General features: G+C 26.9%; 1 protein-coding gene and 1 long non-coding RNA gene across 4 annotated transcripts; one reads left to right on the top strand and one right to left on the bottom strand.

Moving 5' to 3' along the window:
• Positions 1–3439: 3439 nt before the first annotated feature.
• LOC130499584 (uncharacterized) lies at positions 3440–7845 on the bottom strand. Of its 3 annotated transcripts, none has more exons than XR_008938458.1 (3): positions 7729–7845; positions 7048–7119; positions 3440–4413 (listed from the first exon to the last, which is right to left on the bottom strand). It is a non-coding gene; the product is annotated as an uncharacterized LOC130499584 (long non-coding RNA). The 3 variants fall into 3 exon arrangements; XR_008938459.1 differs by having other exon boundaries at positions 7062–7119; XR_008938457.1 differs by lacking the exon at positions 3440–4413 and having other exon boundaries at positions 6971–7119.
• Positions 7126–11427, top strand: LOC130499583 (uncharacterized). The gene is made up of 2 exons (XM_056993787.1): positions 7126–8030; positions 10909–11427. Exons 1-2 carry the CDS (start codon positions 7672–7674, stop codon positions 11162–11164), a joined length of 615 nt encoding a protein of 204 aa, XP_056849767.1. The 5' UTR covers positions 7126–7671; the 3' UTR covers positions 11165–11427.
• The last annotated feature ends 6216 nt before the right edge of the window (positions 11428–17643 follow it).

The raw sequence follows: 17643 nt of genomic DNA, 5'->3' as shown, positions 1-17643 counted from the left end.
TTAATAAAACCGAGCTATTTATAGTATTTGGATAAATATATTAAAAATTATAAGAAAACTTCAAACTGGATTTAGTGAAAGATACAAAATAATCACAGTATTGATAGCGAACTGTCAACTAGTGAAGGACAAAAGAAGACAAGCTTCTTTACAAAGAATGCATTATTGTGTTGAAGTCTATAAGCTATTCTAAGATTGAATGGTAAAAAAACTTGAACTCAATATGACATCAAACAAGAGTGTCATAGTGTGTCAAACCATTTTCTCATGGCTTCTTCATACCCCTTTCTCCTAGTCTTTGTGTAACTGTGATCCTGTTTCTCCCAGTCCTATCGATGTAGCTCTTTAGCAGTATGGTGTGACGCACCATGCCTACGTCCATTTCATTCCCACCAAAGTGAGTATAAGGTTGCTTGGAACACATTTCTGATAAGAAACAGAGTTGTTTTGTCGATTGATCCACCAAAATCTTCAATAGATCAGGCCAACTGTTGGTATACAAGCTCCAAGAAGATTATAGGTTAGACCCTTCCAAACTTCCTCTGAGTACGAGCATTCAAAGATTAATGGTCTCGTGTTTCCTCCTGTCCTGATTATTGCATAGAACACACTCCAAGCTCGCATGTGTATTCCATTTGGTGATTCTGTCACATGTAGCAAGCCTGTCTTTTACCGCAATCCATGTTACATCAAAAAATCTTGGTGTAGCTGCCGGTCTAAGTTTTATACTGTCCCAAGCCTAACTTAAAATATGCCTTTATACATATTTTATCAAAATAATAAAAATACAAAAAACTTCATACAGATAAAATTTCATAAATTATTTACAAAAAACTTAATTTTGAGAAATCATCAATTCAATTTGGTCATAAAATTGAGAAGTCTATCAGGCAGGAACAGGAACTTCGGGATTGTTTAGGAATACAAATTCTGGGTGACATGGGATCATATTTGGGTATTCCGGAGAATTTGGGAAGACCAAAAACACAGGTATTTGGATTTGTCCAAGAGCGTTTAAACATCAGAATAAATAGATGGACTTTTAAATTTTTCACGAAGGGAGGGAAGGAGGTGATGATAAAATCAGTTGTAACGGCCTTACCAAATCATGTAATGTCATGTTTTCGTATTCCGAAAACAATTATTAAGAAACTCACAAGTGCAGTTGCTCAATTTTGGTGGAGTCCATCAGGTAATACGAGGGGGATGCACTGGCAATCATGGGACAAAGTGTGTAAACCCAAAGAAGAAGGAGGTTTGGGTTTTAAGGATTTCATGGACTTTAACACAGCCATGTTAGGGAAACAACTATGGCGTTTAATAGAGAAACCAAATACTTTGTTTTCTCGAGTTTTTAAGGAGAGGTATTTCAGGAATGCATCGCCCTTGGAACCAATTAGGTCATACTCGGCGTCTTATGGATGGCGTAGTATTATCTCTGCTAGATCTCTGGTTAGAAAATGACTAATCAAAAGGGTGGGAACATGATCATCCATCTCGGTATGGAATGATCCGTGGCTCCCATCCACCCACCCGAGACCAGCAAATAAAAATAATCATACTCTTTATCCGGATCTAACGGTGGATGCTCTTATTGATGCAACATCGAGAACCTGGAATATACAGGCTATAAGGACACTGGTGGAACCACACGATGCGAAACTTATTGAGAGTTTGCCGCTGAGTCGATCTGGGCTAGAGGATCGGGCCGGCTAGCATTTTACATTGGAATGCTTCGCCCTTGGAACCAATTAGGTCATACTCGGCGTCTTATGGATGACGTAGTATTATCTCTGTTAGATCTCTGGTTAGCAAAAGACTAATCAAAAGGGTGGGAACAGGATCATCCATCTCGGTATGGAATGATCCGTGGCTCCCATCCACCCGCCCGAGACCAGCAAATAAAAATAATCATACTCTTTATCCGGATCTAACGGTGGATGCTCTTATTGATGCAACATCGAGAACCTAGAATATACAGGCTATAAGGACACTGGTGGAACCACACGATGCGAAACTTATTGAGAGTTTGCCACTGAGTCGATCTGGGCTAGAGGATCGGACTGGCTAGCATTTTACATTGAATGGGAGGTACACAGTCAAATCGGGATATCAAGTGGAGCAGGTTTATCCGGATAAGAGGTCAAAAAATACAAGAACATGGCCCTTCGGTGATTCCGTTAAAGGCTAACTGCTGGAAAATAAAGTGCCCACCAAAGATGAAGCATTTCTTATGGCAGCTAGTTTCTGGATGTATATCGGTTAAGAAAAAACTAATGGCAAGAGGTTTGAAGGGGGATACATTTTGTGACAGATGTGGAGAACCGGAGGAATCAATAAACCATGTGTTTTTTGAGTGCCTCCCGGCAATTCAGATTTGGGCTTTGTCAAAAATTCCATCCAACCCGGATATTTTTCCGACAAAGTCTTTGTTTACAAATATGGATTATTTATTCTGGAGGATTCCGTCAGGGTGGAATGACCATCATTTTGCTTGGATCTTATGAAAAGGAGGCATTACTATGGGATGAGGCACAAACTAGTTTGATTCAGGATATAGATCGAAATAGGTTATCAGAACCGATCTTACCAAACATACCAGGTAGATGGTGTTTTACGGATGGCTCATGGAAAGATACGGACAGATTTTCAGGCCAAGGATGGTACAGCATCCTAGAAGGGTTTGATGGACTTATGGGAGCAAGGAATACAAGAGCGGCTAACTCGGCCCTACATTCAGAGCTGGAAGTCCTCATTTGGGCAATGGAATGCATGAAGAATTTAAGACAATTTTAGTCACGTTTGCAACGGATTGTTCTCAGTTGGTGAAGATGGTTTCGGAACCAGAGGAGTGGCCAGCATTTGCAAGTTATCTAGAAGACATTTAGAGGGGTGTATTCAATTTAACATTTGATGTGATTTGATTTTTAATAGAGTTTTAGATGATTTTAATAAGTTGCAGAGATTTAAGTGATTTTTGTTAAACTACTCTAGAATATCACCTAAAACCATGGGATTTGAGTTCTAATTTTTTTAACTAAGAAACTCCACCCAAACACCCTAAAATCACCTCAAAACTTTAAAACTCCACAATTTAAAATATTTTCAATAACAGTGGATTTCGGAGTACTTTATGAAATATCAAGTTCAATAACATTGGATTTTAAATGAGTTTTTTAAATTCATGTTTGAATAACAGTAGATTTGTCATTTTAATACAAATCACTTAAAACTCTCGGTTGAATACACCCCCCTAAAGTTTTGAAGAGAAGTTTCAACAGTTCAGAGCTCGTTCATATACCACGAACACAAAATATAAAGGCGGACAGTTTAGCACGCAGTGCAAGGAAACAACCGTCTTTTGTCGTTCATATGGATGCGGAGCCACCAGTTTGGTTAACAGAGTCTATTTGAGTCTGTTTTTGTTGCTGACAAAAAAAAAAGACATTTATTATTAAAATATAGAATTTCTTACTTTTTTCCTGCAAAATTCATCTGTTAAACTTTTATAGTTAAGGCTTTCAATCATAGTCGTCTCAATTTACAACATATCCAATTTGTTTAACATTTTTGTGACATGGTAGATCGCAAGTAATTCTTTATCATTTTCAATTTCAAAACAAATATTTCACTTGTGGCGATCGATACTAGAATTTTCAATAGAAACTAAATTATATAATTAAAAGACAAAAGGGCAAATGAAATTTTTGGATAAAGGTTAGTATGCTGCAAAAACGTAAAAGGATAAATTACAACAAGAAGAAAACTGTTTTGCGGTTAACTTTTAGTTAGTATTTTAGATTTTGACTATAATTTAACATAGAAATTTACTATAAACTATTAGTAATATATTTAACTTTAATAAAATTTTAAATTGTTGGAGAGTCCAAAAAAGTTATTCTAACTAATAATTTTCAATAACTAATATTTATCTAAAAAGATCTGCATACTTATAAGTACTAACAAAAAAATCAAAAATATGTCATTTAGTAATGGATGATCTAATCGGTGGTTTGGATGGTTTTCTCTCAAAGCTGAACCTCTGTGGCTGAAATTCTTTTTGGGTCCATGGAGATTCGAACCTTCGAACATATCGAAAGCATTACAGTGTCCAACCACAAAACTACTTAACATTTTTTAAAAATTTCTATCCAATCTTGATCGAACCTCAGCTGGGGGCGAGTGAAACTACGCATTAGACCACCACATGCCACACGCACCAACACGCTTTTCTTATTGTCGATGTATAGTAGAGAATCTTTTTTACTTCTTACTTCATTTCTAGGCATGGGCACTTTATTTTATATCTGGAGCCGCACCCGAACTCGACCCGAAAAACCCAAACCAAAATCCGAATCGAAGTAACAAAATATCAGAATAGGTATTGAATTGGGAGAGATTGGATATCCGAACCTGAATGGATATCCGAAGATAATTGAATATATGTATTTAAAGTAAGTTCTATTTAATATAATATAATTACATTAAAAAGGAAAGTTAAAAAATAGTAATATTATATTTAAAAATATTTTAAATAACATAAAATAATTTTGAAGTAATAAAATATTTTCTTAGATGAAATTTTTTTATTTGTATATAATGTTTTCATAAAAAAATATTATTTGAGAAATCAGTTTACTTTGTGTCGCGCTCACGTTTACTCTCACAGTTATTGATTACACTGTACCTTTAATGAATTAAGAATATTAAATTTGAATATTATTATTGATATTTTGTTTATTTTTCTTTTAAATTTTTTACAAATAACATATATAAAAAAGGAAACATTTGGAAAGTTAAAAAAGAAATTAAAAAACGAAAATATATGTACATATAATATGATTTCATCAAAAAGGACAATTCACAATATAGTAATATTCCATTTAAAAAATATTTTAAATAACATAAAAATACTTTTGAATTAATAAAGTATTTTCTTAGATGAAAAATTTATATTTGTATATAATGTGATTACATAAAAAAACAAATTAAAACATATAATCTTGATATTGGAAAATGAATTATTATTTCTTATAAAATATAATTTTAAACAATACAAAAAATATATTTACAAAGTAATAGAAATATTTTTATATATCTATCTTTCTGTTAGATGGTTACATAAAATAATTAATTAACAAAAACTGATATATGATTATTGGCTAAAAATAGTTTATAACTAGTAATGAAATGTTCTGTTTATTTTTTCATATATTTTTTACTATAATATCTTTCAATTAAAGCAAAAAAAATCTATAAATTATATTTAACTTATATAATATGATTTCTCAAACATAATCACAATATTGCTTTAGTGCTTATTTTAAGAGATATTAAAAATAAAAAATATTATATTTTACTAAATAATTACAAAATATTTAAAATAACATAACACTATATACTTAACAAGGTAGATATATTATATTTTATTATTATTAAAATTATTTTTTTCTTAATATACTAAAGCAAATCTGAATTATAATTTTTAAGATTATTTAAAATAAATTTCAGCTTGCAATTCAATAAATCTAAGGCATAAAATTAGTTATAATTTATAAAATATTTTGATTATTGTAAATATTAATATGTTATAATGAGCTTCAATCTAAGCACAATATATCTTAAGCTATATATAATATTCCTAAAATATATTTATATATCTAAGTAAACAACCAAACTAGATACAAATAAGAAAATTTGAATTTTAATACATTTAGAATAAAATATTATAGTTGAATTTAGAGAAATAGATGCAATCTAATATATCAAACAAATTTTACAATGACATGTATATTAGAAAGGAAAAATTTATAAAGTTTAAAAAACAAATTTTAAAATGAAAATATATGTATATATAATATGATTTCATTAAAAACATAATTTTAAACAATACTAAATATATATACACAAAGTAATAGAAATATTTTATATATCTACCTTTATTAGATGGTTATATAAAATAATTAATTAACATAAACTGATATATGTTTAATTGGCTAAAAATAGTTTATAATAAGTAATGAATTGTTCTATTTATTTTTCATATTTTTTTACTATAATATCTTTCAATTAAATAAAAAAAAATCTATAGATTATATTTAACTTATATAATATGATTTCTGAAACTTAATCACAATATTGTTTTACTGCTTATTTTAAGAGATATTAAAAAAGTTAAACAATAAACATCTTGTTGATCAAATAGTTACAAAATATTTAAAATAACATAAGTATATACTTTAACGAAGTAGATATATTTTTTATCATTATTAAAATTATTTGTTTTCTAATACTAAAAAAATCTGAATTCTCATTTTCAATATTATTTAAAATAAATTTCAGCTTGCAATTCAATAAATCTAAGGCGTAAAATTATTTATAATTTATAAAATATTTTAATTATTGTAAATATTAATATGTGTTCATGAGCTTCAATCTAAGCACAATATATCGTAAGTTATATATAATATTCCTAAAATCTATTTATATATCTAAGGCAACAATCAACCTATACAAATAAGAAAGTTAGAATTTTAATACATTTAGAATAAAACATATTATAGTTTAATTTATAGAAATAGATGTAATCTAATATATCCAATAACAAAAACAACAAAACCGACTAGATATAACAAATCTAAAATCATATGTTTAAATAAATTAATACAATATTATTATTATTATAAATTATGCATAAAGTTATAAATTAGTAAAATTAAAAGTAAATAGAAATCAATTATTATAATATATTTACTTTATAAATATATCAAATGTATTTATGTATTTGTAATATAATATCTATTTTTCAGAGGATTTTTTTATGTTTTAACGTTAGATTTTGTTTTTAAGAAGTTTAAAGCGACATAAAACAGTTGATAACATTTTTTATAATTGACAAACATCGACAACCTACACCAATTGTTAAATGTAGCGTTTGTAGATGGTAGCAAGAAAACTAATCAAGCTCGAGTTGTGTTCCTTCGTCATTAGGTGTAATTCAGAAGGATAAGAAAACAACAAATTTCAGCAAAAGTATTAGTATATTACAATCAAAAACTGACATGGATTTTAGAAGAGAAGTATGAGTAGCATCTCCAGAAACGCAACCTGTGTCTGCCCCTGGTTGGAATTATTTTAAAGAGAAATAATATAGTTGGTCAAATCTGATGTTGTGGAGTTAATATTAAAAACCTTAAAACCTAGAAATCTGCTTATAAACCACAAAAAAAACTACGACAGTTCTTCCCTAACGTAGCCATCGTCGTTTTCAGCGGTAGCATTAGTTTTACATTACAAATCAATATTGACATGGATTTTAGAAAAAGTATGAGTGGCATCTCCCTGAATACAACCTGTGTCCGCCCCTGGTTGGAACTTGAAAGACAATATAATAAAAGGTAGTGTAGTTCATATTCTAAAGCTAAGAACTTAGAATCTGCTTCTAAACAAAACAAAAATAAATAAAACGACGACAGTTTTTCCTTAATGTAGCTATCGTGGACTTGATCAAACCAGAAAATTTCAATCTCCCTTTATAAAACCACAGTTCTTACTTCTCTTTAAACTAGACAAAAAAAAAGAGAAGTTACCTAAACCGTCTTGTGAGATATATTATATATATAACTAAGAAATAAAATCGTCTTGTGAGATATCTATATACATCTTCATATCATGGAAATTAACACCGAAGCAAACCATCAAGAATCATCGGAGTGGTTCGTAAAATACCTAAACCATCAAGGCGACTGGTTAGAAAAAACAAGAGGCAACCTGATGGTTGCAGCAACGGTTATAGCCGGTATGAGTTTTCAAATTATAGTTAATCCTCCAGGTGGTGTTTGGCAAAGTGATAATTGCCCCTCTGGAAATCAAACTAGTGTCGTACCGGTTTGTAAGGCGAAAGCAGGAACCTCGGTACTGGAGTATAGTTCAAAGCGGGTGCTATATCTTGGAATGATTATTAGTAGTACGGTATCCTTCTCTGCCTCTATGAGTCTACTTCTTCTCATCATCAGCGGTTTACGACTGAGGTATTAGTAGATCAATTATATCTGCAGCTTCATACAATAAGTGTAGAATATTAAATTTTGAAAAATGTATGCAAATATGTAATTGATAAGATATTAAGAAAGATTGAATTAAATTGAATTAAGAAAGATTGAATTAAATTTACTAATTTAGTTGATATTTATGTAAATTGAGATTAAGGTATTGACTTTGTTAGCACTAGGTGTTTTGTCCGCACATGCGAGTATAATCGTTTTACTAATAATTATTAATATATGTATTATGATTTAAACATCATAATAACTTATTCTTTATATTCTTAATCATTTTAGTTTTTTTCAATTTTTATTTCAGTCTACGTCTCCATAACACAAAGAAAAGCTATAAAACTATAAAATCATAAGAGCATAATTACATATAAAATATTCCATACAATAAAGTAAAGTAAGAATGTGAACTTTTGGTCACTTTTAATCTACTTTGTATTTTTAACCAGAAATATGTATTAAATTACCGAAAACACTAAAGCACACAATCCAAGTAAGAACAAAATAAATAAAAAGTAAAGTTCAACGATAATTTAGAAAAAAAAAAAAAAAATTTCAAAAACTAATTGAGATAATGACAAATATTTCATTGGTGTACTTGATCAATATATACATTGAATTATCTTAATATTTTTTAAGTTTAATTTTAATAAAAAATAAATAATGATAGTTTTATTATTAAAGTTAATTCATGGTTAATTATATAACTAGTTTTTGACCCGCGCGTCCGCGCGAATTTATATTCTTCATAAATATATGTTTTTAGTTTTTTTAAAATGATATATATATATATATATATAAATTTAATTGTTTATAATTACATTCATATGTTATTTAAGTTTGACATTAGTGTGTCTTGTTCAATGTGATCAACTTTAATTTATAAGCTATGTGATTCTGTCTTTATTGTGTTTTTATTTACTTTATTTGGTAAAGTAAATATTCTCTCCATTTCAAATTATTTGTCGTTGTAGAGTAGAATTTTAATTTTAAATAAATATCGTTTTTAGTTTTCAATGCAAAATTTAATTATAATATTTTATATTCTATTTTTCTATTGGTTGAAATATGGTTAGATGTATTGGTAATAGTGTTTTTATTTTGAAAATATGTAAAATTAAATGTTTTCAACTATTTTAATGCAATTTATACTTAATTTCAGCTCAATATTAATTGTAATGCAAAAAAAAAATTGTGATGCATTGATTGTTTTAAAAAAATATTTATGGAAACTAAATTCATATATGGAAACTAAATTTTATTTAAGTAATCAAATATACGTTACAGATTTGATTTTCAATTGGTTGACTATATTTTCGTAGTATATTGTTTAGATATTTGGTTGTCAAAATTTATTGGGAATGTATCTCTTTTTTGTCGTATTTGCAAGATTTTTGGCCGATTAGTTAGTATTATATTTTATTTTCAAAATTTCCTTGTATGTAAAAAAATGAATGATTACAAAAACAGAACCGGTAAATTATTTTAACCGAATGATTTAGATACATAAAGACCAAAGGACCAGTCGATGCATAGATTATCATCTATCATTGTTTTGCTATGAAGAAACTTTATCTCATCTAAATTATAAATTTCATGTTTTTTTTCAAACTTATGATCAATCATTTGGTTTGTAATGGGTTAAGATAATTTATTAAACGACTTCATAGGAGTACTGGTTTCGAGTATATAATGGATGTGCTGGTTGCCGCAGAAAAAGGGATGTGCTGGTCAAACATAATTAATTGGATTTTCTGTTGATGCAATGGTTTAATAACGATTTTCTGCTATTGGAAATTAATGGGATAATGAAAATGTAAAACTACTGTGTTTTAGAGTAGTGGCATAAGAATGTAATTTTTGTGGAAAAATCAGGGTTAAGTACTATTTGTACTTCTCTTTTAATAGTTTTTAGATTAGATGATAAATCTAATTATTCATTAAAAATATATTTATTTTAGCTGTTTTAGAAACTAAACCATTAAACACATGTTCATAACATGATTACATAGATAACTCTTTAAGTTTAATAACAAGGGATATTTTTGTTATAGATTAAACAGTAATAAACATACACGTGAAATAACTCTCGAAGTAATTCAGAATACCTAATTCATAATTCCAAACTCGATGTAACAAAACTGATTTGCTCATAGTTTTTCAAACTCAAAGAAAAAAGGAAAATATAGAACTCCAACTAAAAAAATATCACAATTATATAAATATAGATATTAACTATAATCGACAAAACTTGGAATGAATGAGAGAAATGAAATTAGAGAGTTTAAAACATCTTACATCTAATGAAAATAAGAATTGGTCCTAACTTGTTTAAAATAATTATTATTGTAATCCCAATTAAAAAGTTTGAAATAGTTATATTATTTAAATTAATAAATTAATGATTTAAGCTAAAAACTAATAAGAATTTTGTGAAAGTTAAAATAATTATAATCATAATTCCAATTAAAATTTTAGAAAAATTTATATTATTTAAATTAATAAATCAATTAGAAAGTTCAAAATATTTATATTATATCTAGATTAATAAATTGATGATTTAATCTAAAAAGTAATAAGAATATGATAAATAAGCAAAATTAGCTAAAATCTTGGAAAATGTGACAAATCAGCAAAATAACTTTATAAATAATAGTATGGATAGATATAGTTGTTTCGATGGTTGACTTAGATTTATTCATCAAAACTCGTCTGATTGGTAAAAAAAATATTAACTCAACATAATTCAAAGTTGTTAATGGTTTTTTAGCACTTAGAATAAATAGTGGGAACTTTTTGGCTTTAAGGTCAATTAAAAATTTAATTATCTAACGTTACAACTATTAATTTATAGGAACCGGATGGTAATGGGAATTCTGGTAACGTTCATGATAGCTGCAGTTCTTTGTATCTCGGCAGCATTCTTCTTTGCAATGGCTTTGGTTCAATCCGACGATCAAATAATTGTTTATGTACTAACGATTTATTTGGGATTTTGGATCGTGTTTCCTATATTAATACTCATAATCCAACTCGTCCGATTTATATGTTGGATTATTTGTTTTATATGTTGTTGTTGTTGTCGCCCTCGTCGACGACGATCTGCTTGACGGTTATTACCATTGACTCGAACTCCAGTCCATTAAAGAAGGAAGAAATCGTTGGCTCGAACTCCAACCCACATAGAAAATGAGACTGACGAACACTAGGAAAAGAATCTCTCATGTTCATTATTGTAAGTTTAAATGTTCCTTGTATGGTGTTTATATTGTTTAATAACTGCATTCGTCTGGTTAATAAATATCGTATGTGTATCATGAAAAAATCTCTTGTAAATTGTTGCTCTTTATTTAATAACAAAAATTAGATTTTGATCCGGATGTCCATGCGGTATTTTTACATTTCATAAATGTATAGCTTTGATATTATCACAAATATTTTAAATATATGATTTACTGTTTAGTGTTACTAAGTAATTTTCCGTGCACATGCACGAATATAAATATTTATAAAATAAATATACTATGATAATTGATTGATATTTACTTTCAATTTTAAATTAATTTATAATTTGTATATATAATTTATATTAATAACATAATATTACTTTAAATAGACATATGATTTTAAATATGTTATATCGAGTTATTTGTTGTTTTTACAGTCGATCATTTGGGTACATTTGATTGCATTTATTTCTCTGAATTCAACTATAATATTTATATTCTAAATAAATTAAAATTTTTGGTTTAATTTTTTATTTTCATTTAGGTTAGTTGTTATCTTAGATATGTAAATATATTTACCAATATCATTTATAACTAAAGATATATTATATAAGTTAATGTAATGATAATATATATTCTGAAATTTCATGCATATATATAAATTTTTCAAAAGAAATAAATTGTAAGAGTTGATTAATATTTTTAACTTTTTAATTTTTTGAGTCATCTTTTAATAAATAATTATCAAGAAATTATATATTTTTATTGTAGTTAGATCTATGATTTTAGATATAAGTTGGATTAGTCGAGTCACTCATGTTGTGAGTATATTTAGATACATATATTCTTTCAAGTTCGAAGTATAATTACTTTGATTATAATCAAGTCAAATCAAATTATTTGTATTTATCGCTTAAATTTGCATGTATTTTCATAATACTTATCAAATTATATGTTGATTTCTTAAAAATATGAGAAAATATTTTATGTTGATTTTTTAAAAAAACAATACAACGGTAAATAACAAGTAAACTATAATTAAATGGATCTTCCAAATCTTGACAACAAAAACATCTTGATAGCTGATCTCGAAAGGAACATTGAAACAATAATGAATTATTTCCCCCAAAATCTGAAATCATATGCATAAGAGTTAAGACCAAGTAATAAATGATTTAGAGATGCTCATATGTGTTCATTAACAAACAAATAGAGTTTATTTTACTAAAAACGAATATCACCCAACAATAAACTTAAAAAAATGAAACCAATGAACACCAGGAACAACATTCTCAATCCAGGAACGTCATTTCCAACTCAACTGGATAACTAATGTTTTGATTGCCAGTTTTTCACCAAAGTTAAGATTTGTTTTTTGGAAAATTATGCAAAGGTCTTACGGCTGACAAAAACCTCCAAAAGAATCATATACATTAGTTGTTAGATACAAATTATTCAGCTGAGAATGATATAACAACTCAATCATGGTGATACCATAGAAGCAAAAAATAAAAATAAAAATTACTTGCAAACAAACTAATCAACAATTTAAATTAATAAAATAGTATATTTTATACGCATATTTTACAAATGTAAACATAAAACACAAACCACAAAATCATATAAAAATAATCTAGATGAAAAGTAAAATATTCTGTCTGTAGGGTGAATCAGTCCTAGTAAATTCTATATATTTTTATTCACGTGACTCAACTTTAAAAAAATCATGTATTCATAAGATTCGTAAAATCTGAAGAAAAACGCACATTTCGGCTCCTTACGAATATTACACTACCAAGTGACAATTTCAACATCTGCCCATTTCAATTTCGTAACAAGAAGAACGTGGCATCATACGAGACCAATCTTTCAGAGTATGAACCAAATCCTAGAAAAGACAGGTGGTGAAAAAGACGATAATTGACCGAACAATCAAGCCGTGGAGAAATGACAATCCTTTTTTGTCTTCTTGTCTTACTTCTTATTTCGTCATTCACAAAAAATCCCTATTAAACCAGTATTTTGAAATCCGATTTTGATCCGCGGTTGAACCGATAAACCAGATAAAAAAAAAATTTTGGTTTGTATTTTATAAAAAAAAACAAAATTTAAAAAACCTAATAAAATCCGGTAAAAACCACTTAAACCTGAAACCCAGTTACCGGTTGAACCACTAGTTGAACAAATAGAATTTTTTTACTTTTTTAGTTTTTAATTATGTTTTTAAAATCTATTTTGTATAATTTTTAATTTAAGAAACTAGGTTTTTCAATTTTGTTATCCATAATTTATTAATGATGTTTTACTTTTTCGTATATTTTGGATTTGAAATTTGATTTTATTATTCATTTTAGACATATAAGTATTTATGAATTTTGTCTTGATAACTTTTGTTAAATTTCATAAATCTTAACTTGTTATAATTTTTTTTAATAATATAAACTATTTTGATATTTTGTATGTCAAATAAAATTAAAAATAAAAATTAAAACTAAAGTTAAATATTTTCTAAATATTTTTTAAACATAAATATATACATATCAAAAATATTATTTTATGTTTTGTAAAAATTTTAGAAAATAATAAATTTTAACTTTAGTTTCTATATATTTATTTTTCATAGCTAATATATTATTATATAATAAAAAGTTAATTTATTTATTAATCTGCGGTTCATTCGCGGTCGATCCAATAATCCAGTGATCCGGAAAACCATCTGGTTCAATTTTCGGGGTCGGTTTTTTTTTTTTGCATCAAAAAGCTATTCTATTACACAAATAGGGGTCGGGTTCAATTTTCGGGGTCGGGTTTAAAAACATGGTTTAAAACTAGATTATACTAACCTTTGCATATGGAAAACTCAACATATGTTTGCTCAAGAAAAAAAGGGAAACTCAACATAATAGGATAAGGGTGAAAAGGAAGAGATTATCTCTATGTAGCTCATGGAGGATATATATATATATATATATGTGTGCGCGCTCACGTGTTTGGCTTACAAAAAATTGGTAATTTTCTAAAAATACTGATATATATTACCTCTTCAACATTTTGTATATAATTACCTTGAGAGGAGAGTTTTCTTGAAAAAAATATATCTATAAAATTCAATAACAATCAACGGTAGTTCATACAAAACACTTGATAAAACTAGGTAATAATCCTCGCCTTGCACAGAGCGAAATTCCTATTTGAAACCGAGAAACAAAAATTTGCACTATCACACAAATTTTAAAGTTTTTTTCTGTTACATAATAGTGATTTTATTGCACAATAATAGTGATTTTATTGAGAAACACCGCACACAGAAATGTAAACGGAATATATAGATGGTGACGACTCAATGCCAAAATAGGAAGAGAACGCAAAAAATATCTTAAAAGAATATCAAATTTTTTTTGAAAAATAAAATACAATTTGACACTAATACCGTTAATCTTATAATCAAAACATACCTTAATGAAAGTTATTGAAATTTAATATAATTTACACCGGATGTTAGCTTCACCACTGACAAGTACTATTATACAAACAACAATACATTATTAGATTACTACATTACACAATAAAAATACCAAATGATATTTTTAACAAATAAAAACGACCAAATAATTACATCATATAGAAATCATACTGAACAGCAATGAAACAATATTCTGCGTGAAGCGCGGACACGCTCCTAGTTTATCAATAATGTTACTTAAAATAGGGTTGGACATTTTATCCGTTAAATTTGATTCATTTGTTATTCGTTGCTATTCGATTTTAAAATTCCGGATATCCGTAAGCTTTCGAAGCAAAGCAAATACTAAAATTCAATATCTGTTAAATTGAAGCAAATCACAAATATTAAAATTTTTGGAAAGCGATTATCTGATCCGTTAATATATAAATACATGTATATTTTGATTATACTTAAATTTTTAAATGTATAAAATTATATAGTTATTATTCTAATATATGATTTGATAGATTATATTCACATTATTACTTATATAAAAGTATTACATAAAAGGAAGAGAAACATTTATGACAATTATATTTTTTTCTTAAGTTTTGTGTTATTATAATTGTTAATTAAGTTTAAAATTTTACAAAATATGTAGATTCACTACTTCTTTTAATTTTTATCTTTTGTATCATGCAAAAAAAAATATTTTACAAAACAAATTTGTATCAAATTTTTAAGTTTATTTGTATTAATTAATCAAAACAAATGAGATATCCGTAAATATCCGCAAATATCTATTTATTGTCTAGATATATGTTTTTCTGAATATCCATAGTTTTCCGAAGTAAAGCAAATCATAAAATTAGATATCTATAACATTCGAAGCAAATCACAAATACTTTCAAAAATCCATATATCTGATCTGTGCCCAGACCTAACTCAAATAATAGAAAGGGAACATTTCTTAAATCTAGTCAACTTTTAAAATCTATCTACTTTTAAAATTATTAAATTCTACATCATTTTTTGTTCCATAAACCCTCTGAGTGTCGTTGACGGTAGCTTAAAATTTACTGTCGTTTAATTTCTTGAAATAGTGGTACTATTTGAATTTGACCTAGATTCCTAATGAAATACTTCTAGAAGTGAGATATCATTTGATAGATTCCAACAGACATATAACTTGCGGTTCATATATATTATAAATATATATATGTTTCTCTTCAGCTCTTCTCAAGGTTAATGAAAACCCTTTTAAGTTTTATCTGTGTTTAAACTCTCCCCCAAATGATTCGGTGGTTTTCAGGTAGATTGATACAACTGATAAAGAAGCAGTAGCAATATGCTGTCATTAATCTTTTTTTTTAATAATTGATAAAATATTAGCAGTATACAATATAAATATCAGAAAAGTTAGTATATAATATATTTATTTTAAAATAATTTGTGTCCAATTATAATATTTATTAGTAATATATTTGTTATTAAAAATAAAATCTTATATAATTATATAAATTAAATAAAATTGTAAATGTGAAATATTATTATTTAAAAGTGTAAAATAAATTAGTTATATATAGTTTATATACAAACTATCATTATTTATTTATTGGTATACCAGTAAATGATTGATATATAATATTATCATAAAAATTAATATAAGACATATCATTTATTTATTTCTCAATAATATAGATATGTATTTTTTATAATATAAATTATGTTATGTTTTTATTATAAATAATGAAATATATGTGTGGTTATATAAATTATATTATATTTAAATATGAAATATTGTTCGTTTAAAAAAAGTTAAAAATATTTGATCGCAACTTTTATTTTTAAAAATATGTTTTTTTTGATTATGAACATAATCTTTATATTATTAAAATAAATATAAACTAATATATATATACAATTATTTTTTAGTTTTTATATATTCTAACTACAGATATTGTACCAAAAGCTTCATATGATCGCATTGGGTAAAAGATTATTTAGAGAGCATAATCATTTTATAAATATTTTATGATAAATATTTATTAGATAATAACGAGCATAATGCTTATACTAATGTTTTGCCAATCAAGCCTTGCCCCAATCAAAATATACGAAAACATTGTTTATACAAACTTGTATGTTCTTAGATCATACTGTAAAATCATTACTGAGTTTTTTTTTTAAAAAACGCTATGTTATATGAATAAAATTCTTCAAGAAATGGAAGTATTTCATCGGTTACAATGGTTTGCTTAATAAAGGTTTCTCTAAGTTCTTTACTTGTCTAAATCATGCATTATTTGAATCTAACCGGTAATCAATACTAGAAACATTAGAAATCAAAAGGAAAAATGGATATGAATAAAATAGTAGGCGTGAAAAAAATAAGATTGTTTCCTTTTAAAATTAATGAAGAACAAATTTATTCTTTAATCGTAAGAAATAGAAAGAAAATTTTATTCTTTATAAATGGTATTCTTAGGAATGATAAGAAATTTCATAAATCTTCTTTTGTTCTTTTGACTAAGATAAGAAATTTCATAAATCTTCTTTTGTTCTTTTGTTCACCATTCAAAACCAAGTATAGGTTATATACTATAACAAAGGATAGATGTCCAATCCGGTTTCGTTTGGTATCCCCTGGGCAAAAAACCGAAACCAAAGAACCGAACTGGAGCCGAACCAAAATACCTGAAATGGGAACCAGACCGAAGCTTTCAAATACCTGAATGGTTCCTGTATTTCTATATCTGAAATAACCAAACCGAATTAGAACCGAACGAGAACTGAACGGTGCCCGAATATATAAAAATATTAATCATATATCATATAACATAACTAAAAATGTATTTATAATTTAAAAATCTTAAAATTATCCAAAAATATTTTAAGAAAAATTAAATTATTACAA

The sequence above is a fragment of the Raphanus sativus genome, chromosome 9 (assembly GCF_000801105.2).
Source record: "Raphanus sativus cultivar WK10039 chromosome 9, ASM80110v3, whole genome shotgun sequence".
NCBI classification, from domain to species: Eukaryota; Viridiplantae; Streptophyta; class Magnoliopsida; order Brassicales; family Brassicaceae; genus Raphanus; species Raphanus sativus.
Note: the sequence above shows the minus strand (reverse complement) of the source record. Positions and strands in the feature narration are given on the sequence as shown.

What these genes read in the sequence shown, in the direction of transcription:
- LOC130499583 (XM_056993787.1), top strand. Translation starts at nt 7,672, where the DNA reads ATGGAAATTAACACCGAAGCAAACCATCAAGAATCATCGGAGTGGTTC. An exon ending in ATCAGCGGTTTACGACTGAG is followed by an intron (nt 8,031 to 10,908) that starts GTATTAGTAGAT and finishes ATTAATTTATAG; the next exon opens with GAACCGGATGGTAATGGGAA.